General features: G+C 38.9%; 1 protein-coding gene across 2 annotated transcripts; it reads right to left on the bottom strand.

Annotated features, from left to right (window-relative positions):
• Positions 1-6,435: 6,435 nt before the first annotated feature.
• On the bottom strand, positions 6,436-18,120 carry ttpal (tocopherol (alpha) transfer protein-like). 2 transcript variants are annotated; one of them, XM_060936762.1, is made up of 5 exons: positions 18,084-18,120; positions 16,928-17,376; positions 11,797-11,990; positions 7,701-7,811; positions 6,436-7,601 (listed from the first exon to the last, which is right to left on the bottom strand). In XM_060936762.1, the coding sequence occupies exons 1-5, from the start codon at positions 18,089-18,091 to the stop codon at positions 7,335-7,337; spliced, it is 1,029 nt and encodes a 342-aa protein (XP_060792745.1). In that variant the 5' UTR covers positions 18,092-18,120; the 3' UTR covers positions 6,436-7,334. The 2 variants fall into 2 exon arrangements, with proteins under 2 accessions (XP_060792745.1, XP_060792744.1); XM_060936761.1 differs by lacking the exon at positions 18,084-18,120 and adding an exon at positions 17,463-17,485.
• Positions 18,121-20,888: the final 2,768 nt, after the last annotated feature.

The raw sequence follows: 20,888 nt of genomic DNA, 5'->3' as shown, positions 1-20,888 counted from the left end.
GTGAACATGGAAAGTCCACCACATCATGCATGACGTAGTATCGTGAATTGGGTCATGGTGAAGCAGGAAAAATACCGGAGAATTTAAGGCCACGTGGCCTTAAATTCATTAATCATTCTTTTTTTTAAATAAAATTGGAAGTATGTGATTTGAATTCAGTACAGGGCTTTACATTAGCACCCGCCAAATGCGGGTAAAATTCGGCTTTGGCGGGTAATAACTTTAGTCTCACTAGCCACTTTGGCGGGTGGTTTATTCTGTGGTATGACAATATATTTTAATTGTAGTTTTTTCTGAAGGCATCTGATATAATAAACGCATTGCAATATAATATTACATGCCTACAACTCCCATGAGCACCTGCATAAACATTCTGACAACATGTTAGAATTGTTTAGAATGTTCGTTAACGGCTCAGATAAAATCAGTGATACGGTAACCTGCAGTTAATGAACGCAGCAACAAAGTTGCTGACGACTGACAAGCACACTATGTGGCGGCATATACTGTAGCTGGAGTTTCAAACCCTGCTGCTCAGGAAAAAAGGGGCAGAGATGAGCAGGGCCGGAGCAGCATTTTAAAATCCCCAAGGTCCGTGATGCGCAAAGTGCGTGCTGAAAAATGTTCGACATATTTAAATGAGGGGGTGAATTACACGCCACACAAGAGATCTATTCCTGAAATTACTTTTAATGGTGTTTGAACTGAATATCATCAGTTTTGAAAAAAAAATCATGTATGTGGCAAGAGTAAGAATAACTTAAGCTTGTTTAATGGTTTGATCTGGCCCAAGCAATGAGGACTAAAGATACCTTAACCATGTAGCCTATGGAACTGAGATACATTAACAATCTGGCATCCGTTACACCTACCCAAAAAAAAAAATTCTGGGAAAAAAATCAGTATACACCACCATGTTTTAGGTAAAGTTATCCAAGGCAAACATAAGTTGAAACTTTCCACTCTATTGCTTTGGCTTATCGAATGATTTATTTTTAAAGTCACAAACAAGGCAGGTTACAACTGCACTGCTCTGAAAATGTCAATTTAACAGCTTGGTGAAAGTGCGCTGATGGTTACCATGGAAACCCCGTGTCTGCTGGACTGCGTTCCTCCGCCGAGTCGCGTGCTCATTCGCTTTTGTGTTCTTGGTCTCAGAGCAGTGCACACGAAACACACACAGAAGACAGAATCAACGTTTAACATAATTAACATGCACTTTTTACGGAGACATTTTAATGTTATTCATTATTTTTTTATCCAGTTGAATATTTAGCGTACAAATGTATTTTCAGCTCTTAAAAATGACCGAGGTCTGGACCGCGGGGGCCTCAGAGCTGGCTGCGGCCATGGAGATGAACAAGATGCTAATAGGAAGATAAGACAGTTCAATGACAAATGGAAGTTCGGGCGAGATTGGCTAGTTCATAGCAAAACCGAAAATACCATATACTGTGAAGACTGTAGAAAGTTTGGCAAAGACAGGCACCAGTAATTTTAAACTCGAAACCATAAAGGACCATGAAAAGTCAAATGCACACATTCGTACTATAACATCAAAACAGGCGAAGACGGCTGGTTCACTACAGGACAGCATTGCTTTCAGTCCCTGGCTGTCATGAAGTTGGCTGAGCTGGAGAGGATGGAGCTGCTGTTTAGAAATGTTCATGTGATTGGAAAGAAGTTAATCCCGCCCCAGCTATCAACTTATGGCCTGCTGGAAGCCTCAGGTCACGAAGACCATTTTTCATGGACCATTCAGACTCATCTGATGATGAATGTAATGAGGACATTTAATGTCTCTCTCTACACGTGTTCACACACACACACACACACACACACACACACACACACACTATTAATACATAATATACAGTTAGGTCCATAAATATTTGGACAGAGGCAACATTTTTCTAATTTTGGTTCTGTACATTACCACAATGAATTGTGAACAAAACAATTCAGATGCAGTTGAAGTTCAGACTTTCAGCTTTAATTCAGTGGGTTGAACAAAATGATTGCATAAAAATGTGAGGAACTAAAGCATTTTTTAAAACACAATCCCTTCATTTCAGGGGCTCAAAAATAATTGGACAAATTAAATAATTGTAAATAAAATGTTCATTTCTAATACTTGGTTGAAAACCCTTTGTTGGCAATGACTGCCTGAAGTCTTGAACTCATGGACATCACCAAACGCTGTGTTTCCTCCTTTTTAATGCTCTGCCAGGCCTTTACTTCAGCGGTTTTCAGTTGCTGTCTGTGGGCCTTTCTGTCTGAAGTTTAGTCTTTAACAAGTGAAATACATGCTCAATAGGGTTGAGATCAGGTGACTGACTTGGCCATTCAAGAATATTCCACTTCTTTGCTTTAATAAACTCCTGGGCTGCTTTGGCTTTATGTTTTGGGTCATTGTCCATCTGTATTATGAAACGCCGACCAATCAGTTTGGCTGGATTTGAGCACACAGTATGTCTCTGAATACCTCAGAATTCATCCGGCTGCTTTTGTCCTGTGTCACATCATCAGTAAACACTAGTGACCCAGTGCCACTGGCAGCCATGCATGCCCAAGCCTCCGCCGTGTTTTACAGATGATGTGCTGTTTTACAGATCATGAGCTGTACCACGCCTTCACCATACTTTTTTCTTTCCATCATTCTGGTAGAGGTTGATCTTGGTTTCATCTGCCCAAAGAATGTTCTTCCAGAACTGTGCTGACTTGTTTAGATGTTTTTTAGTGAAGTCCAATCTAGCCTTTTTATTCTTGAGGCTTATGAGTGGCTTGCACCGTGCAGTGAACCCTCTGTATTTACTTTCATGCAGTCTTCTCTTTATGGTAGATTTGGATATTGATAGGCCTACCTCCTGGAGAGTGTTGTTCACTTGGTTGGCTGTTGTGAAGGGGTTTCTCTTCACCATGGAAATTATTCTGCGATCATCCACCACTGTTGTCTTCTGTGGGTGTCCAGGTCTTTTTGCATTGATGAGTTCACCAGTGCTTGCTTTCTTTCTCAGGATGTACCAAACTGTAGATTTTGCCACTCCTAATATTGTAGCAATTTCTCGGATGGGTTTTTTCTGTTTTCGCAGCTTAAGGATGGCTTGTTGCACCTGCATGGAGAGCTCCTTTGACCGCATGTTTTCTTCACAGCAAAATCTTCCAAATGCAAGCACCACACCTCAAATCAACTCCAGGCCTTTTATCTGCTTAATTGAGAATGACATAACGAAGGAATTGCCCACACCTGCCCATGAAATAGCCTTTGAGTCAGTTGTCCAATTACTTTTGGTCCCTTTAAAAACAGGGTGGCACATGTTAAGGAGCTGAAACTCCTAAACCCTTCATCCAATTTTAATGTGGATACCCTCAAATGAAAGCTGAAAGTCTGGACTTTATGTCCATGTCCATTATATAACTATAACCTGAATATGTTTCAGTAAACAGGTAAAAAAAGAAAATTTGTGTCAGTGTCCAAATATATATGGACCTAACTGTACATAATAATACTTGATAATACACATAATACTTGCATATCAAAACATAGAATGTTTTTCAATGATAAATGTTTTGAATTGGACTTTTAATATTAGAATCAGTTCAGTTGTACTGAATGTTATTTTTCATATTATACAATATTTCATATTGTAAGGGGCTTGAATTTGAGTTCAATAAACAGAATACTCTGTTTATATTTTTGTCTGAATTGGTTGCATGTTTTCATATAGGGAGCTACCTTAACAGCACTGAATACTTGAGTGCTACTGTAGATATACATTATACGCTGCCATTCATAATTAAGTCTAGATCTTCCGAACTTCAACGTATCATGGTGAAGAAAAAAACTGCGATTTCCTGGCAACAAAATTGTGGCTAGTGAAAAGGCTGAATGGCTAGTGACTCAGGAAAACCACTAGCCACAGTGGCCGGTGAGCAAAAAAGTTAATGTAAAGCCCTGATTCAGTAGCTTTCAGTCCACTAAACAAAAATAATTGGGTGTCAGGGAAAATTCTTTTCATGACCTACACTTGAAAAATCTGAAAGGCAGTCTAGCTTTAATAGCCAACTGCAAAAGTCATGGCCTACAAGAGGCAAACATTTAAAGTGAGTAAATAATGAGTGAGTGATAAGCAGTTTTCAGATGATTCATTCATTTGAAATGCAAATACATGAAACATTTGAGTCCTGTCATTCACTTGCACTGCAAAAAATAAAAATCTTAGGAAGTTTATTTGTCTATTTTCAAGTCAAAACATCTAGCCACCCTTATTATAAGACATAATTGCCCAACAAGAAAAACCTCATTTAGCTAGAAAGGCTAGTTTTTAGACAGTCCATCTTGAAAATCTTGTATAGAAAAAATGTCTTGAAAAAGTCTTATTTCGAGCAACTTTGAAAATAAAACAAGTTTTTTTTAAAACAAGTAAGTACATTTTGGACATTTGTCAAATGCGGTTCATCTTCTCATCTCATCTCATCTCATCTCATTATCTCTAGCCACTTTATCCTTTTACAGGGTCGCAGGCAAGCTGGAGCCTATCCCAGCTGACTACGGGCGAAAGGCGGGGTACACCCTGGACAAGTCGCCAGGTCATCACAGGGCTGACACATAGACACAGACAACCATTCACACTCACATTCACACCTACGGTCAATTTAAAGTCACCAGTTAACCTAACCTGCATGTCTTTGGACTGTGGGGGAAACCGGAGCACCTGGAGGAAACCCACGCGGACACGGGGAGAACATGCAAACTCCACACAGAAAGGCCCTCGCCAGCCCCGGGGCTCAAACCCAGGACCTTCTTGCTGTGAGGCGACAGCGCTAACCACTACACCACCGTGCCGCCCCAAAGTATGCTTGTATTGGGAATAAATGAACTTTACTGAAATCTTTGAATCTTTCATTACAATTCAACTCCACCTTACATATCCTAAGTTTACTGCGACTGTTTTCTCAGTCATTCAGAGTGAGCTCCTTCTAGATGCTGTACAGACTCTAGACCAGACAAGTGCCTTCAAAAAGGCTACGAGTGAGTGGAGGGCGTTTTAGTGAGGTCTTTTTGGAATGCTGTGAGTCAAGTTCAGTGGTTTTTTTTGTGTGCCTGATCTTGTAAACCCCTCGTACACATGAATAGTCAGTGCCCACAAAATGCACTGTTGCTTTGGCGTTGTGTAAGCACTGTAAGTCAAAATGCGTAGACTTTTTTTTTAAATTATTATTATTATTATTATTATTTATTTATTTTTTTTGGTGCCTGAGGTCCTGGGGAAGTGGACTCTTAAGAGATGTTTTAATGTTTGAATGTTGAAATGGGGGAAAAAAAATACACTTGTTGCAATGCTACACGTGTCGTCAACTTGATTCAAGATAGTCTCTGGTCTCATATCTAGAGTATTTTAATAATTGCAGATCACAAAAGGAGAATCTTTTAAGCTAGCAATGCTTAGTTGTAGAATTTAACAATCCTAATATTAGTATATTTATCTTAAATTCAGTTTTTACTGCTAAAACTTTGTCATGAATTTAAGTGAAATACCCTTAAAATGAAATAAATAAAAATGACTTGAATGGCTAAATGTAAGAAGTACGATCTTGCTATAAGAACTATTTTGATTATTTTGAGTTAATCAGGGGCGGCACGGTGGTGTAGTGGTTAGCGCTGTTGCCTCACAGCAAGAAGGTCTGGGTTCAAGCCCCATGGCCGGCGAGGGCCTTTCTGTGCGGAGTTTGCATGTTCTCCCCGTGTCCGCGTGGGTTTCCTCCAGGCGCTCCGGTTTCCCCCACAGTCCAAAGACATGCAGGTTAGGTTAACTGGTGACTCTAAATTGACCGTAGGTGTGAATGTGAGTGTGAATGGTTGTCTATGTGTCAGCCCTGTGATGACCTGGCGACTTGTCCAGGGTGTACCCCGCCTTTCGCCCGTAGTCAGCTGGGATAGGCTCCAGCTTGCCTGCGACCCTGTAGAAGGATAAAGCGGCTAGAGATAATGAGATGAGATGAGATATTTTCTTCACGTATCCCAGCTTGTTAGGAAACTGGGGTCAGCTATGATACAGTACCCCTTGAGCAGAGAATTGAAGAGCCATGCTCAAGCCCCAACAGTGGCAGCTTGGTGGTGCTGGGGCTTGATCCTCCAACCTTCAGATCAGTAATCCAGAGCCTTAACCTTTGAAACTAAGTACAATGGCCTCTTTATGGTTTTACTGTATTTTATGACTGCCATGAGCAGTGAAGCAAATGAATACATCCAAGTATTCATTTTACCAAAACCCGTAAATCAAGGTAATTGAATCACATTGCTGTGAAGTTTCCATTGAGTATGAAAGTCCCAGTAGAACGGCGCCATCTAATGGAATTTTAAGCAATCATGTGAAGTGGATGTTGGGTTTTTTTTTTTTTAGTACAACTACAGTCCCAGAAAAGACAAACCTCGCAAATAAGGTAATGATTTATTTCACCTACTGGAATCTGGAACATTAACATAACACTAACAACCTTACAATGCTGTACAAGCCACAACACCCGGCATTTACAGAATTATATTAGTAAAAGTTCCTCATGATAAATTAAAATCACGATATCCATCATAAAAAAAAAGTGTAATGACAAAATGCTGAAGGGAACAATGCAGTGAACAGAAATACTTCGTAAACCTGAACTGCAGCTTTAAGTCAAAACTTTGTGCGGTTACAGTACACGCAGACATCGTACAAAATAATAATAATAATAATAATAATAATGATACAAAAAAAAAGAAAAAGCATAGTGCAAAAAAAAGCATGAGGTAACAAAATGAGTATTGCTTTGGATTTAAATCACACGGTCAATTCTTTCCTGTTTAGATTAAGGCAATACTTTGTTGCATTGGAACATTTAGTGTTAAAACGAGCTTTTTTTCATGGTTGTGTGTAACATTTGGACAAGTACGCACAAAGTAATAGCAAAGGGTGTCTATTGGCATTTAGATTTTGTTCTTATGGCATAAAATCAGATTCTTTTAAAAATATTCAGACACCTTAACGCGATACGATATGTCCAGGACGATCACCTTGAGCTATAATGATGCCACTGCGAAAAAAAAAAAGAAAAAAACCCCACACACAACAACAATGACGACTCCTGACCTCCTAGCAGTCTCAGAAAAGTTTCCTATAAACACTAAAACAATAATGCTGTATCTGAACTTCCTTTCATTTCTAATCTGTGAACGCAAACACGTGCGTCACCATTTTTAGCTTCGTGATTTAGGAAAAATAAAACCTGATCTCTGACCTAATTGTTAAAAATAACATCTTTCGTGACAGACAAGGTGTCGGCTGCCTGATGAGGCATCAGTAGCAGTAGTAGAGCTGCGAGCGCAGGCTTCTGTAAGAGTCCTCAGGCTGCTCGCCTTCAAAAAGCATCGAGTCGGGCATCGGTGCTCCCTCCAGAGGCTCCGGCTGGCAAAACTCCACGACAAACTCCTCCTCGGCCTCGAGTAGCGTGCGAGTCCAAGCTGTCATGTCCAATCTACCGTCCACGCCTCCGTATTCCTGCGGCAGCACGGAGCGTGGGATGACGCGGTGCAGGGACGACAGGTCTGAGCCGTGCAAGACAAACTGAAATAGTGGATAGTGGTCATGTGAGTGAGGTAAAAGACTTTCACTTTAAATTATAAGCAGGACGAGGAAAATGAAACGAATCAGTCAGTCAGTTACCCTTTCAGCCATCTTCTCCTTCAAAAAAGGCTTTATTATTGCAAAGATTCCTTTAAAGATTCGAGGCTCATTTATGATATTCACTGCCTTTATTCTGATCGGAAATCCATCCTGAAATAAAAAATATCAACTAATTAAGGCACAGTTGTTGTTTTTAAGGTTTATTTGCTTATTAGTGGAGGAAATCATGGAAAAATTGTTCAAATGATGAGGATACAAGCGTGAAACTTGGCATAAACATTCACCATTCCCTGTGTCCGAAATCGCTCATTTGTTCACTACATACTAGTGCATCTCAAAAAATTAGAATACCATGAAAAAGTTCCTTTTTTTTCATAATTTAATTCAAAAAGGTAAACTTTCATATATTCTATATTCATTACATGTAAAGTGAAATATTTAAAGCTTACCTTTTTTGTTTTAATTTTGATGATTATGGCTTATAGCTCATGAAAATCAGAAATCCAGTATCTCAAATTATTAGAATATTCCCTAAGATCAATCAAAAAAAGGATTTACAATACAGAAATGTCCAACTTCTGAAAAGTATATTCATTTATACACTCAATACTTGGTTGGGGCTCCTTTACCATGAATTACTGTATCAATGCGGTGTGGCATGGAGGTGATCAGTCTGTGGCACTGCTGAGGTGTTATTGAAGCCCAGGTTGCTTTGATAGCAACCTTCAGCGTATCTGTAGTTTTGGGTCGGGTGTTTCTCATCTTCCTCTTGACAATACCCCATAGATTCTCTATGGGGTTCAGGTCAAGCAAGTTGGCTGGCCAATCAAACACAGTATGGGGTTCATGGTCAGCAAACCATTTGGTAGTAGTTTTGGCACTGTGGGTAGGTGCTAAGTCCTGCTGGAAAAGGAAATCAGCATCTCCAAAAAGCTCGTCCGCAGATGGAAGCATGAAGTGCTATAAAATCTCCTGGTAGATGGTTGTGTTGACTTTGGACTTGATAAAATACAGTGAACCAACACCAGCAGATGACATGGCACCCCAAATCATCACAGACTGGAAACTTCACACTGGGCTTCAAACACCTTGGATTCTGTGCCTCTCCACTCTTCCTCCAGACTCTAGAACCGTGATTTCCAAATTAAATGCAAAATGTACTTTCATCTGAAAAGAGGACTTTGGACCACTGAGCAACAGTCCATTTCTTTCTCTCCTCAGCCCAGATAAGACACTTCTGGCATTGTCTCTGGCTCAGGAGTAGCTTGATATTAGGAATGTGAAAGTTGTATCCCCTTTCTTGAAGATGTCTGTTCATGATGGGTCTTGATACACTGACACCAGCCTCAGTCCACTCCTTGTGAAGCTCTCCCAGGTTCTTGAATCAACTTTTCTTGACAATCCTCTCAAGACTGCGGCCATCCCTGTTGCTTGTGCACCTTTTCCAGCCACCCTTTTCAGCAATGACCTTTTGTGGCTCACCCTCCTTGTGGAGGGCATCAGTGATCATCTTCTGGACAACAGTCAAGTCAGCAGTCTTCCCCATGATTGTGGTTGTGTGTACTGAACTAGACCGAGAGATACACTGTGTTCATACTGTTTTACTCAAACTCGAAATGAAATATTCTAATATTTTGAGATGTTTTTTTTATGTTTTTGTACTGTATGCCATACTGATTAAAATTAAAATAGAAAAATGCTTGAAACATTTTAGTTTGTGTAATGAGTCTATAATATATAACATTTTCACTTTCTTAAATAACTGATGGAAAATATTGAACTTTTTCACAATATTCTAATTTTTTGAGATGCACTAGTATATATATACACACACACTATATATATATATATATATATAGAGAGAGAGAGAGAGAGCTGGGGCGGCACGGTGGTGTAGTGGTTAGCGCTGTCGCCTCACAGCAAGAAGGTCCAGGTTCGAGCCCCGTGGCCGGCGAGGGCCTTTCTGTGCGGAGTTTGCATGTTCTCCCCGTGTCCGCGTGGGTTTCCTCCGGGTGCTCCGGTTTCCCCCACAGTCCAAAGACATGCAGGTTAGGTTAACTGGTGGCTCTAAATTGACCGTAGGTGTGAATGTGAGTGTGAATGGTTGTCTGTGTCTATGTGTCAGCCCTGTGATGACCTGGCGACTTGTCCAGGGTGTACCCCGCCTTTCGCCCGTAGTCAGCTGGGATAGGCTCCAGCTTGCCTGCGACCCTGTAGAACAGGATAAAGCGGCTAGAGATGATGAGATGAGATATATAGAGCTCATTGATAAAATGAAAGAACGCTTTCGGACACTACTCTGTCGCGCTGGTATTTACGTCATTACTGTTGCACAATTAAAACGTGCCAGATCAGTCGGCTGGTGGGTTTCAAAATAATAAATACATCCATGTATTTTTGTGATAAATCCATGTTATACTGAGCGTATAATTTCCCACATTAATAAATACAAAGTACCTGCATCTTTCAGTTCTTTTAAATCAAGGCTGAATGTACGGTATCTGTGAAGATACTCAGTCATCCAGGTACATAGTAATCTGTGATTGGTAGAAGAGAGCAACTGGACTTGCTTGAAAAGTCTTGAAGACGTTCTTCAAGACTGAAACGTCTTCAAGACTTTTCAAGCAAGTCCAGTTGCTCTCTTCTACCAACCACAGATTACTATGTACCTGGATGACTGAGAATCTTCACAGACATGTTTCTACGCACTTTGGGATGAGTTCCCTTCGACTAGTGCGGGAGTATGAGAGGACTTCCAGAAAACTGGCAGACATCTTAGCCAGAGAGGATCGTTCTTTTTTGTCAACCTGGAACGACCATCACTGAACAGATTTGGGTGTCTATGACATCTATCAGCCACCAACAATGCAGCCATCAGCATTCTGATTCGGATTCTATTATGATCCATGAGAGGATAAATACTTGATACTCCCTATTAGACAGACAGAACTGAGGATGCCTTTCAGACGAGAGGCGAAACGTCTTCAAGACTTTTCAAGCAAGTCCAGTTGCTCTCTTCTACCAACCTCAAGGCTGAATGCTTTCTTCTTTGCCGCTGCCTTTTATTAAATCAAATTTGAGGCTTTTGATTTGATTTCTTTCAGCACGACCGCAATGCATGATGGGATATATTGCTTGGTTAGTGACCATCGGTTGTACACTACTTTTCATGATGCACTGCGGGATACTGTGGGTGCACTATATAGGGTGTAAATAATCCTCACTGTCGTTTCAGACAGCACTACAAAACGGCGAACTCGCTATATCGTCCACTATATAGTGAGTAGGGAGTGATTTCGGACACAAGGATTAAGGTAGTCTTCAAATTTTTCTGATGAGCCAAGTGAAAATCCAAGATGGCTGCCATTTTTCAAGCTGGCCGCCAAATTTCTCGCCCAAATTCCATTTTTCCCCATATCTCTAAAGATTATTGATGGATTTGAGTGAACATTGGGTCGGTTAATAATTTTATTGAAATCCTTAAACTGATTTTGCCATTAATTATCACTCAAGAGACCTTTTGTGTCTCTAAAATTATTATAAATGCGTAAATCCAGTTTTTCGGCATAAATTAACGTTTAATTTTCTCTAGCAGGACAGGTACAAAATATTTTATGTGCAGTAATAAACTGAATTAATAGTCAGCATTAAAATTGGGCAACAAATACGCAGGATCTGTTTTCATTTTAATGTGACAAGATTTCAACTTCATTCGTTGTTACAATATACGATACAATACATTTATTGGACGGAAACTTGTACTATACATTTCAGCTTATGGTATTTGGACAGTTCCACTGACATTGGTGTTTGACATAAAAATTGAAATTTATGGACGAAGTTGATACCCAAGAAGATTTTTATGAGTAGCATCTGTTTCGGAATACTAAAAAAAAAAAAAAAAAAACCATAAATAGAAACAGTAATCATTGAAATATGTTGTGTCAAATTTTGATTTTCGCCATTGCTGAGGCAGCCATCTTGGATTTTTGCTTGGCTCATCAGCTCATTTCGAAGAGTACCCCGATATGAATGTTCTCGCCAAGTTTCATGCTTGGATCATCACCATTTGAACGATTCTCCTCAAAATCAGCAGTTAGCTGCTCTACTATATAAACAGATAGCACAGACTCACCTGAAGAATGCTCACGACTTTCTTTGCCAGAAGAGGGCCTGGGTTGGAGGCCTGAGACAAGCCGACTCCAGTGTAATCCACCAAGATGACGATTCCGTTCACTTGAGTCTCCTCGGGTTGAATCAGCTTTTCTAATGTCAGATAAATGGCTCGAATATTATCCACAAACGGATAGTCGTTTGGTGTCCACTTCCCTGTCACCGAAACAAAAGACATGGAAAGATATTTAACGTTACTGATTTTACTCTGCATGGAAAAACACGTGTTTGCGACTGCATGTCCACCTGCACTACTCATCAATAAGTTTTTCTCTAGTTTGTATTTCCTGCAATACTGAAGACATCAACACTTCGAAATAACATGGAATTACACGCACTGGCCACTTTATTCAGAACACCCATACATCCACTTCTGTAATCAGCCAATCTCCTGACAGCAGCCATACATGTCAACCTTTGGTCAATCAAACCTGTATAACCAACCTCCAAAATCTGTATTTCCCTTATAAAATCCGTATAAGATGCAAATTAAAATAATTTACCTAAAATTTGAATGATAATTAGCAATGGTATATCCCAGTTACTTTTTATTCAATATTAATAACAATAAACCTTCAGAATGAACACAAAGTATTTTTCCAGTCTCACCTGTGATCCCATGTGATCTCGTTTGGACGGTAAACCTGTTGGTACAGTTAAACGCAGCACATGAATGAGGCATCTTTATTCTCGGCTACTGTCTAGACGCTATACCAGAGACGGCTGAAGAATCTCCACTTTGCCCCATCCAATATGGCGGCGAGGATGACGTATGATTCTACGCAGAAGGCGGCGTCTATGTTTATATGTCTATGACTTCACGGTTGGCGGGATTCTCGCAATGCGGTGTGTGCATGATTAAAAGTGGAACGAAGTCTTGCTACCACAAGATAACACACGATTTCATAAGACTCTTTACTGGCTGTCTGTGGTGTACAGTACGCTTATCATCGTGGGAATTGATTATAGCTCTAAATAAATATTGAAGTTTTTTTAAAGAATCCATATAACTTTATTTATATGCCCGTATACTACGTTTATTGAATCAAATCCGTATAAAATACGGACATTCCGTATAGGTTGACATGTACTGTATGAGCAGCACACTGCATCGAATCGTGCAGATACAAATCAAGCGCTTCAAACATTAAATGTTCACTTCAGACATCAGAACGGGAAAAATTATGATCTCAAAGTGTGACTTTCTTTCACTGTGGCATGGGTGTTGGTTTGAGCATTTCAGAAACTGGGGTTTTCACACACAGCAGTCTCTAGAGTTTACACAGAATGGTGCGAAAAACAAAAAACATCGAGTGAGTAGGCGACAGTTCTCTGGGTGGAAATGAACACCTTGTTGTTAAGAGAGCTCAGAAAAAAATGGCCAAATTGGTTCTAGCTTTTTTTTTTTTTTGCCAGGAAGGATGTAGTAACTCATATAATCACTCTTTACAACTGTGGTGAGCAGAAAAGCATCTCAGCATGCAACAGAAAACAGAACACCAAATTGGGTTCCAGCCCTGCAGCCAAGAACAAGTTCCTATTAAAGTGGCCGGTGAGTGTATATGGTTTACAAAAAGTGTTAAAAAACAAAATTTGATATTTTCGATTCTTCATCACGTGTGTAAGCCGTGGATCGAGTGCAGCCTTGGTCTCCCACCAGCTTAGTGGGTCTGCGTTTCGCTGTCACCTGGCGGCAGCGCGCAGTGATAAGAAGGGAGACAAAATAGTGCCAAGCGATTTCGAGGTCTGACTTTTTATTTGGCAACGGTTTTGTGATGCAAATATATCACTCTTTTGAACACATACTGTTTTGAGACGAAAAACGTTTTACTTTCGTGACCCCAACAAACTTGCCGGACTACTTTCGTCTGGACCAAAACTGGACAAGAACTGGACTCACAGGATGCTGTCAGGGGTAAGTCAGTGTGTTTGCACGACACTATTGATGGGGATGCCATACAGATTCATGTCAAAAATCCCGAACTATCCCTTTAAGACATGAAGAAGTGACTTAATTAATAAAAATAAAGAAAAAAACATTGAATTGGTGTCCATGTCCAGGTGTATGACTTGTACTGTATGAATTTCAAGCAGGTCTAACACTAACACTCACACTCCCAAAACTCAAGATCACTCCTTAGTTACAGAGTAACGGACAAGGATTAAAATAAAACAATATCTTTTTTTTTTTTATTACTGAAACTCAATTTTTAGCAGGGTTAGCCTACAACTGTTAACACACCATATTTGGCAAAGTTTCAATCTTATATTGAAGTGAAAACAGCTGTTAAATAAAACTAATTGCATTTGTTGAGTTTAACATCCACAGTAAATACGTCCTGCACACGACTGAGTATTAGGGCTGCTGTAAGTTTAGAAAAAAAATAATTACAGACCTGAGGGAGGGGGTAATATTCTGAGAAAAAAGCTCAGAATTTCTGAGATTAAAGTCGGAAATTTACAAGAAAAAAAAAAACCTCAGAAATCCTAAGATTAAAAGTCACAAATTTGTGAGAAAAATTTTGAAAAATAGCTTGGATCAACATCACACCACAGACTGAGTAGTAGAGGGTTAGATGATATGTATACACGTAATTTAGGAGAGGATAACTCAACTGTTATAGGCTAATTTGAACCCAAGGAACAACTTGGGACGTGTGCCAAAATCGCTATCCGGGGCGAACAGGCCGAAAATTACCAATCCAAGATGGCTGCCGGTAGCCATATTGAAAATATCAATTTTTAACCACTCACCACATAAGTATGTGCAATACATATATGTTATTTACCAGCTGGGAGGTCCGTATTGTGAAATACCGTCGGTCCGTATGGTGAAATACTGTGAGGTCACAGTATTTCACCATACAGACCGACCTTAAGCTGGTAAATAATATTTTTTTTCTTTACTAAATTCTAACAGAAAACGAGAGCGCCCGAAAGGGAAAACCGAGCCGAGCCGCCATTTTGAATCCTCATTCACGGCTGTAATGCAAATCGCTTCCTCCTCGGTATACAAGTGCACTTCCATGGCAGGAAAAAAACTACATTTGTTTGCCTATGTAGTCCCCGATTTATACAAATAGGAGTCATTCAGGATTCAGCCATGTTTTTGCTTGACGTTAGAAAGTTACAGGTTTTTAGCTTTCTCCTGAAATATTTTCTTTCATTTCTTCTTCCTCAGGGTAGTAAAACTCGCTTTTGCTTTGAACACTGTCGTTATCGCTGTCCATGATGTAAAATTAATGCTATTATACTGAGAAATGCTGGCAAAAATTTATAAGATTTTTGATAATCTTATAAATAAATCTTATAAAAAAAAGATAAATGTTGACAAAAAAATGCTACTATGTTTGCTGTTTTTGTGAACGAGTGAGTCGCCAGAGGTCCGTAACCGGGGTCCGTACCGTAGGATACAGACCCGCTTGCCAGCCAATCAGAGCGCAGGATTTGGACCGCGAAAAAAATAATTCATTTCATGGGTTTTTGGGTATGGGGAAATCCATTAGTAACATCATTTTCATGACTGAAGGAAAAGGGAACAAGCTATGGTCAAGGGCGAGGTAAAAAAAAAAAAAAAAACACCAAAAATTGGCCAAAATTGCAGGTTCACAGAAAACATGAGAAAAACAGAATAACCCTCTGTCAAACATGAAATCATGGGATTGGGAGACCTATGCACATAATTTAGGAGAGTATAAGGAAGCAAGCATTTGATTAATATAAAGAAATTGTATTTTCAATCCTACTATTATGATCAATGGAATGTTAAAGTGAAAAATACAAAACAAAAGTTATTACTTTAGTAGGCAGCAATATGTTTAGCCTAAATGTTTAACAGCCAACGATACAACTTTTAAAGTGCCATTCCACCATTGGATGTATTCTTTGGCATAAAATACAATATATTTTATGACAACATGACTAGACAGAGAAATCTTTTAGCTTCAAAATGATATATCAAACATAATTTTTTGACAACGACAAGTATATTAATTTTGCGACCAAAGTCACCTACCCTTTTAATTTCCGCGCGGTAGTGAAACGTGATGTCATCGGCAGGTTCCCCTTCTTGTGTACCATGTGTCGGTCTATTTTTAGACCAGGAAACCCCCAAAGTGAGAGAGTCATTTCTCCTCGTATATGGGGGCCAAAAAAATTGCGAAAAATTTTGAGTTAATCTTTCAGTTAGCTAGATTTATTGGTATTAGCTAGATTTATTGGTATTATTTTTATCGCATTCTATCCGCCATTGCTGATAATATGTGCCACGTCACACGTCACGTGGTACACAAGAAGGGGAACCTGCCGATGACATCACGCGCGGAAATTAAAAGGGTAGGTGACTTTGGTCGCAAAATTAATATACTTGTCGTTGTCAAAAAATTATGTTTGATATATCATTTTGAAGCTAAAAGATTTCTCTATCTAGTGATACCATTTATATATGTTGTCAAAATATATTGTATTTTATGCCAAAGAATACATCCAATGGTGGAATGGCACTTTAACATCACATTATTACTGTTTATGTGTCACATAAACCAGGGTCAGGAACATGAGTAACACAATAATAATATCGTAATACCGGCGGCCATCTTGGATTGGTAATTTTCAGCCTGTTCGCCCCGGATAGTGATTTTGGCACCCGTCCCAAGTTATTCCCTGGGTTCAAATTAGCCTATAGCAGTTGAGTTATCCTCTCCTAAATTATGTGTATACATATCTAAGCCAGGTCCTAGACTAGAGCCGAGAGTTAGAGGAAATGCAGTCTCTCCTGCTTGATCATGCAAGAATAAATAATAAAGAAATTTTCAATCACATTTCCCAGAATGCACTGCAGCCAGGAAGCATTTAAGATCTTTTCCGAGGTTTTTTTTTTCTTGTAAATTTCTGACTTTTTTAATCTTAGATTTTTTTCCTTGCAAATTTATGACCTTATAACCTCTGCCAATTTTTTGAGGGGTTTTTTTCCCTTCAAAATATGATCCCCTTCCCCAGGTCCTTTTTTTTTTTAACCTACAATGTCCCGAATACCTGCATAACTCTGAAAGATCCTTTCTGGAATTTGTAACCTCAAGCTTATATCAACCGACCTGGCCGTAAGCAGAGAACGTAGCGGCCTTGAGGATCAGGTCTGGGTAGGATGGTCAGGAAGCCGAGCTCAAGGACATGCTTCACCGTTGAGGGCTTGAGGTCCTGGAAGACTTCAGGCCAGGCCCTCCTGCTGCTGTGGTAGTTCAGGAGCAACTGCAGCGCCCGGTCATAGTCAAACTTCCTGGCTCGGAGGAAGCGCAAGAGAAAGGCGTCGTCCAGCCGCGTTCTCAGACCCGAATGCTCTTTCAGGATCATGTCTCGCAGTGCCTGGACGTCCCGAAGACGCCACTCGGGTTTCTCCTGGAGCTCCTCTCGTGCCTTGGCCTCCAGATCCGGGGTTAGAGTGCACACGTAGATGGGTGGTGGCGCTGCAGGGAAGTGTACACCTGCCATTACGTCCACTGAAGCGCCAGGATCAACGTAGCCATTCGGACGTGCCATTGGGTGTCTGATATCAGAAAATTAAAGCTCAAAAATGGCAATAAACAAGAGCATCACCAGCAAAACCTATTACTCTAAATGTACACAGCTCACATGTATGCCTTTAAGGATTTCATTCATTTTCTTTCTTTCTTAATACATGTCTTAGATTAGAAGGTGATGTGGAAATAGTTTCGATGATGGATGTGACAAAAAAAAAACCTGATGAAAAAGAGAAGAAAATGTGACCTTCTTGATATTTTCATCATTTGAAAAACTGAGTAAAGTTTGACCTTTAGTTTGTCAACTATCCTATTTAACTAGGTTTATATAACATCAGGAGGAAAGGTTAATGAAATGAGAAGTGTTTAAAGGAAGTTCAGATAATAATATGAAGATTTTGCAAGATGTATTCGAAATAATAAAACCCAAACTGTCACACTGCTGTATTTCTTAATAAGACTGAACCAGAGTTATAGAGTCAATTAGAGCTAAGACTTAATTAGCCAAAAGCTAAAACTAACTAGCTAGCTAGCCGGCTAGCATGAGCTCTCCCAGTCTCTATGACAACGATAGTGATAATAATGCAGGTTGCACATTCATGTGTTCATTAAACGAATTAAAAAAAAGAGATAGAGAAAGAAAGAGAAAAACCACACTGGCACTCGCTTTACTTCTCTGAACATTTTTAAACGGTCATGAAATAATTTACAAAACAATTCCACTGTAACTGACCTGCTCATCAAATCCGCAATCAGTTCCGTGTACAGAAGCAGCGCGCTCTCTGATTGGCTAGTCTGTGGCATCTGCACCATTACGTCACTCCTATCCAGGTTGCCACATTGAGTGAAAATCTACAATTAAACATTAAAGCAGGGGTTTTCGAAGTGTGGGGAGCAAATAAACAACAGCCCCCCCCCCCTTTACAATTTTTGTTGTTGCTATACTTTAAAAAAATGGCTGTTGTACACATTTTTATTTTTTTCTTTTACACATTTTAAACATCTGTGCTTTTTTAAAACCTCTTTTTTTTTTTTACACATTTTAAACATCTGTGCTTTTTAAAAAAACATCTTGTTTTACACATTTTAAACATCTGTGCTTTTTTTAAACCTCGTTTTTACACATTTAAAACATCTGTGCTTTTTAAAACATCTTTTTTTACACATTGTAAACATCTGTGCTTTTTAAAACCTCTTTTTTTTACACATTTTAAACATCTGCGCTTTTTTTAAAAAAAAAACATCGTTTTACACATTTTAAACATCTGTGCTTTTTTTAAACCTCGTTTGTACACATTTAAAACATCTGTGCTTTTTTTAAAAAAACATCTTGTTTTACACATTTTAAACATCTGTGCTTTTTTAAAACCTTTTTTTTTTTGCACATTTTAAACATCTGTGCTTTTTTAAAAAAACATCTTGTTTTACACATTTTAAACATCTGTGCTTTTTTTAAACCTCGTTTTACACATTTAAAACATCTGCGCTTTTTAAAAAAAACATCTTGTTTTACACATTTTAAACATCTGTGCTTTTTTTAAACCTTGTTTTTACACATTTAAAACATCTGTGCTTTTTAAAACCTCTTTTTTATACATTTAAAACATCTGTGCTTTTAAAACCTTTTTTACACATTGTAAACATCTGTGCTTTTTTAAAACCTCTTTTTTTTAACAAATTTTAAACATCTGTGCTTTTTAAAACCTCTTTTTTACACATTTTAAACATCTGTGCTTTTTAAAAACATCTTTTTTTTACACATTTTAAACATCTGTGCTTTTTTAAAAAACATCTTGTTTTACACATTTTAAACATCTGTGCTTTTTAAAACCTCTTTTTACACATTTTAAACATCTGTGCTTTTTTTAAACCTCGTTTTACACATTTAAAACATCTGTGCTTTTTAAAAAAACATCTTGTTTTACACATTTTAAACATCTGTGCTTTTTTTAAACCTTGTTTTTACACATTTAAAACATCTGTGCTTTTTAAAACCTCTTTTTTATACATTTAAAACATCTGTGCTTTTTAAAACCTTTTTTACACATTGTAAACATCTGTGCTTTTTTAAAACCTCTTTTTTTTTTTACAAATTTTAAACATCTGTGCTTTTTAAAACCTCTTTTTTACACCTTTTAAACATCTGTGCTTTTTTTAAAAAAACATCTTGTTTTACACATTTTAAACATCTGTGCTTTTTAAAAACATCTTTTTTTTACACATTTTAAACATCTGTGCTTTTTTAAAAAACATCTTGTTTTACACATTTTAAACATCTGTGCTTTTTAAAACCTCTTTTTACACATTTTAAACATCTGTGCCTTTTAAAACCTCTTTTTTTTTTTTACACATTTTAAACATCTGTGCTTTTTTAAAAACATCTTGTTTTTCACATTTTAAACATCTCATAGCATCGTTAGCTAGCACCTCTTGGCAGACAACACACTGTGGCAGTGGAGCATCTTCAGATCCAGTCCATGAACATCCAAACTTTAAATAATCGTGGTCATACTTCCTTCTTTTTTTGCTTGGCCCAGACTCTGTCTCCTCACTCACTGTAGCTTTAGGTGCTAAAAATCGATCCATTTTGTCTCTGTCAAAGGCTAGCTGAAGTTCGCTAAATGTCCGCGATAGTAACTTATTCTGGTTTATTTTTCCTCACGTTGCGCCCCCCCTGAAGAACTCTGGTGCCCCCTAGGGGAGGCGCGCCCCACACTTTGAAAAGCCCTGCATTAAACTGTTTGTAGCTGATGGTTTGTTCTCTCACTGCTGAAGTGTGACCGTATGTCGTTATTTTAACTCATTGTCTCCTTATTTCGATTTAACTCTACACAACTTAAGAGTAAGATTAAGGTATAGTCCTGAAATAACGAGTTATTAAGTCGAAATAGTAAACTGTTTAAGCCTACATGAAGTCCTGGATCCATATACATGATCAGATTTTCATCAAAATATCAACAATTGTTTCTTGGCTCATGGGCCATCTTTCCTCCAAATTTCATCACTGCTTTTTGAGTTATGTTGAGAAGAGGGGAAAAAAAACCAAGTGCTCTATCAAACTATGCTGCCTGTCAAGATGTGTTACCCTGCGTCTTTGCACATGCGCACACCCATTTTTTTTAAAAGCTCCATTTCCACGCCCATCATTTCATGCTACCTTCAAGCAGTTGCAAAGGCTTGAAGGCAGGTAGCTTGTGCACTGCTTAAGTACAGGTTAGTGGTATCAGACATAAAAGCAGAAGAAAGATTTCCTTCAAACGTCTATCAAAATATTCTATCTTAAAATTTATATTTCAGAATATGAAACTAGGCGGCACGGTGGTGTAGTGATTAGCGCTGTAGCCTCACAGCAAGAAGGTCCAGGTTCGAGCCCCGTGGCCGGCGAGGGCCTTTCTGTGTGGAGTTTGCATGTTCTCCCCGTGTCCGCATGGGTTTCCTCCGGGTGCTCCGGTTTCCCCCACAGTCCAAAGACATGCAGGTTAGGTTAACTGGTGACTCTAAATTGACCGTAGGTGTGAATGTGAGTGTGAATGGTTGT

The sequence above is a fragment of the Neoarius graeffei genome, chromosome 13 (genome assembly GCF_027579695.1).
Source record: "Neoarius graeffei isolate fNeoGra1 chromosome 13, fNeoGra1.pri, whole genome shotgun sequence".
Lineage (NCBI taxonomy): Eukaryota > Metazoa > Chordata > Actinopteri > Siluriformes > Ariidae > Neoarius > Neoarius graeffei.
The sequence above is the reverse complement of the archived record's forward strand: the minus strand, read 5'-3'. Positions and strand labels throughout refer to the sequence as shown.

What these genes read in the sequence shown, in the direction of transcription:
- ttpal (XM_060936761.1), bottom strand. Translation starts at nt 17,485, where the DNA reads ATGAAATCCTTAAAGGCATACAT. An exon ending in CGTTCTCTGCTTACGGCCAG is followed by an intron (nt 11,991 to 16,927) that starts GTCGGTTGATAT and finishes TTTCGGTGACAG; the next exon opens with GGAAGTGGACACCAAACGAC. An exon ending in AGGAGAAGATGGCTGAAAGG is followed by an intron (nt 7,602 to 7,700) that starts GTAACTGACTGA and finishes CCACTATTTCAG; the next exon opens with TTTGTCTTGCACGGCTCAGA.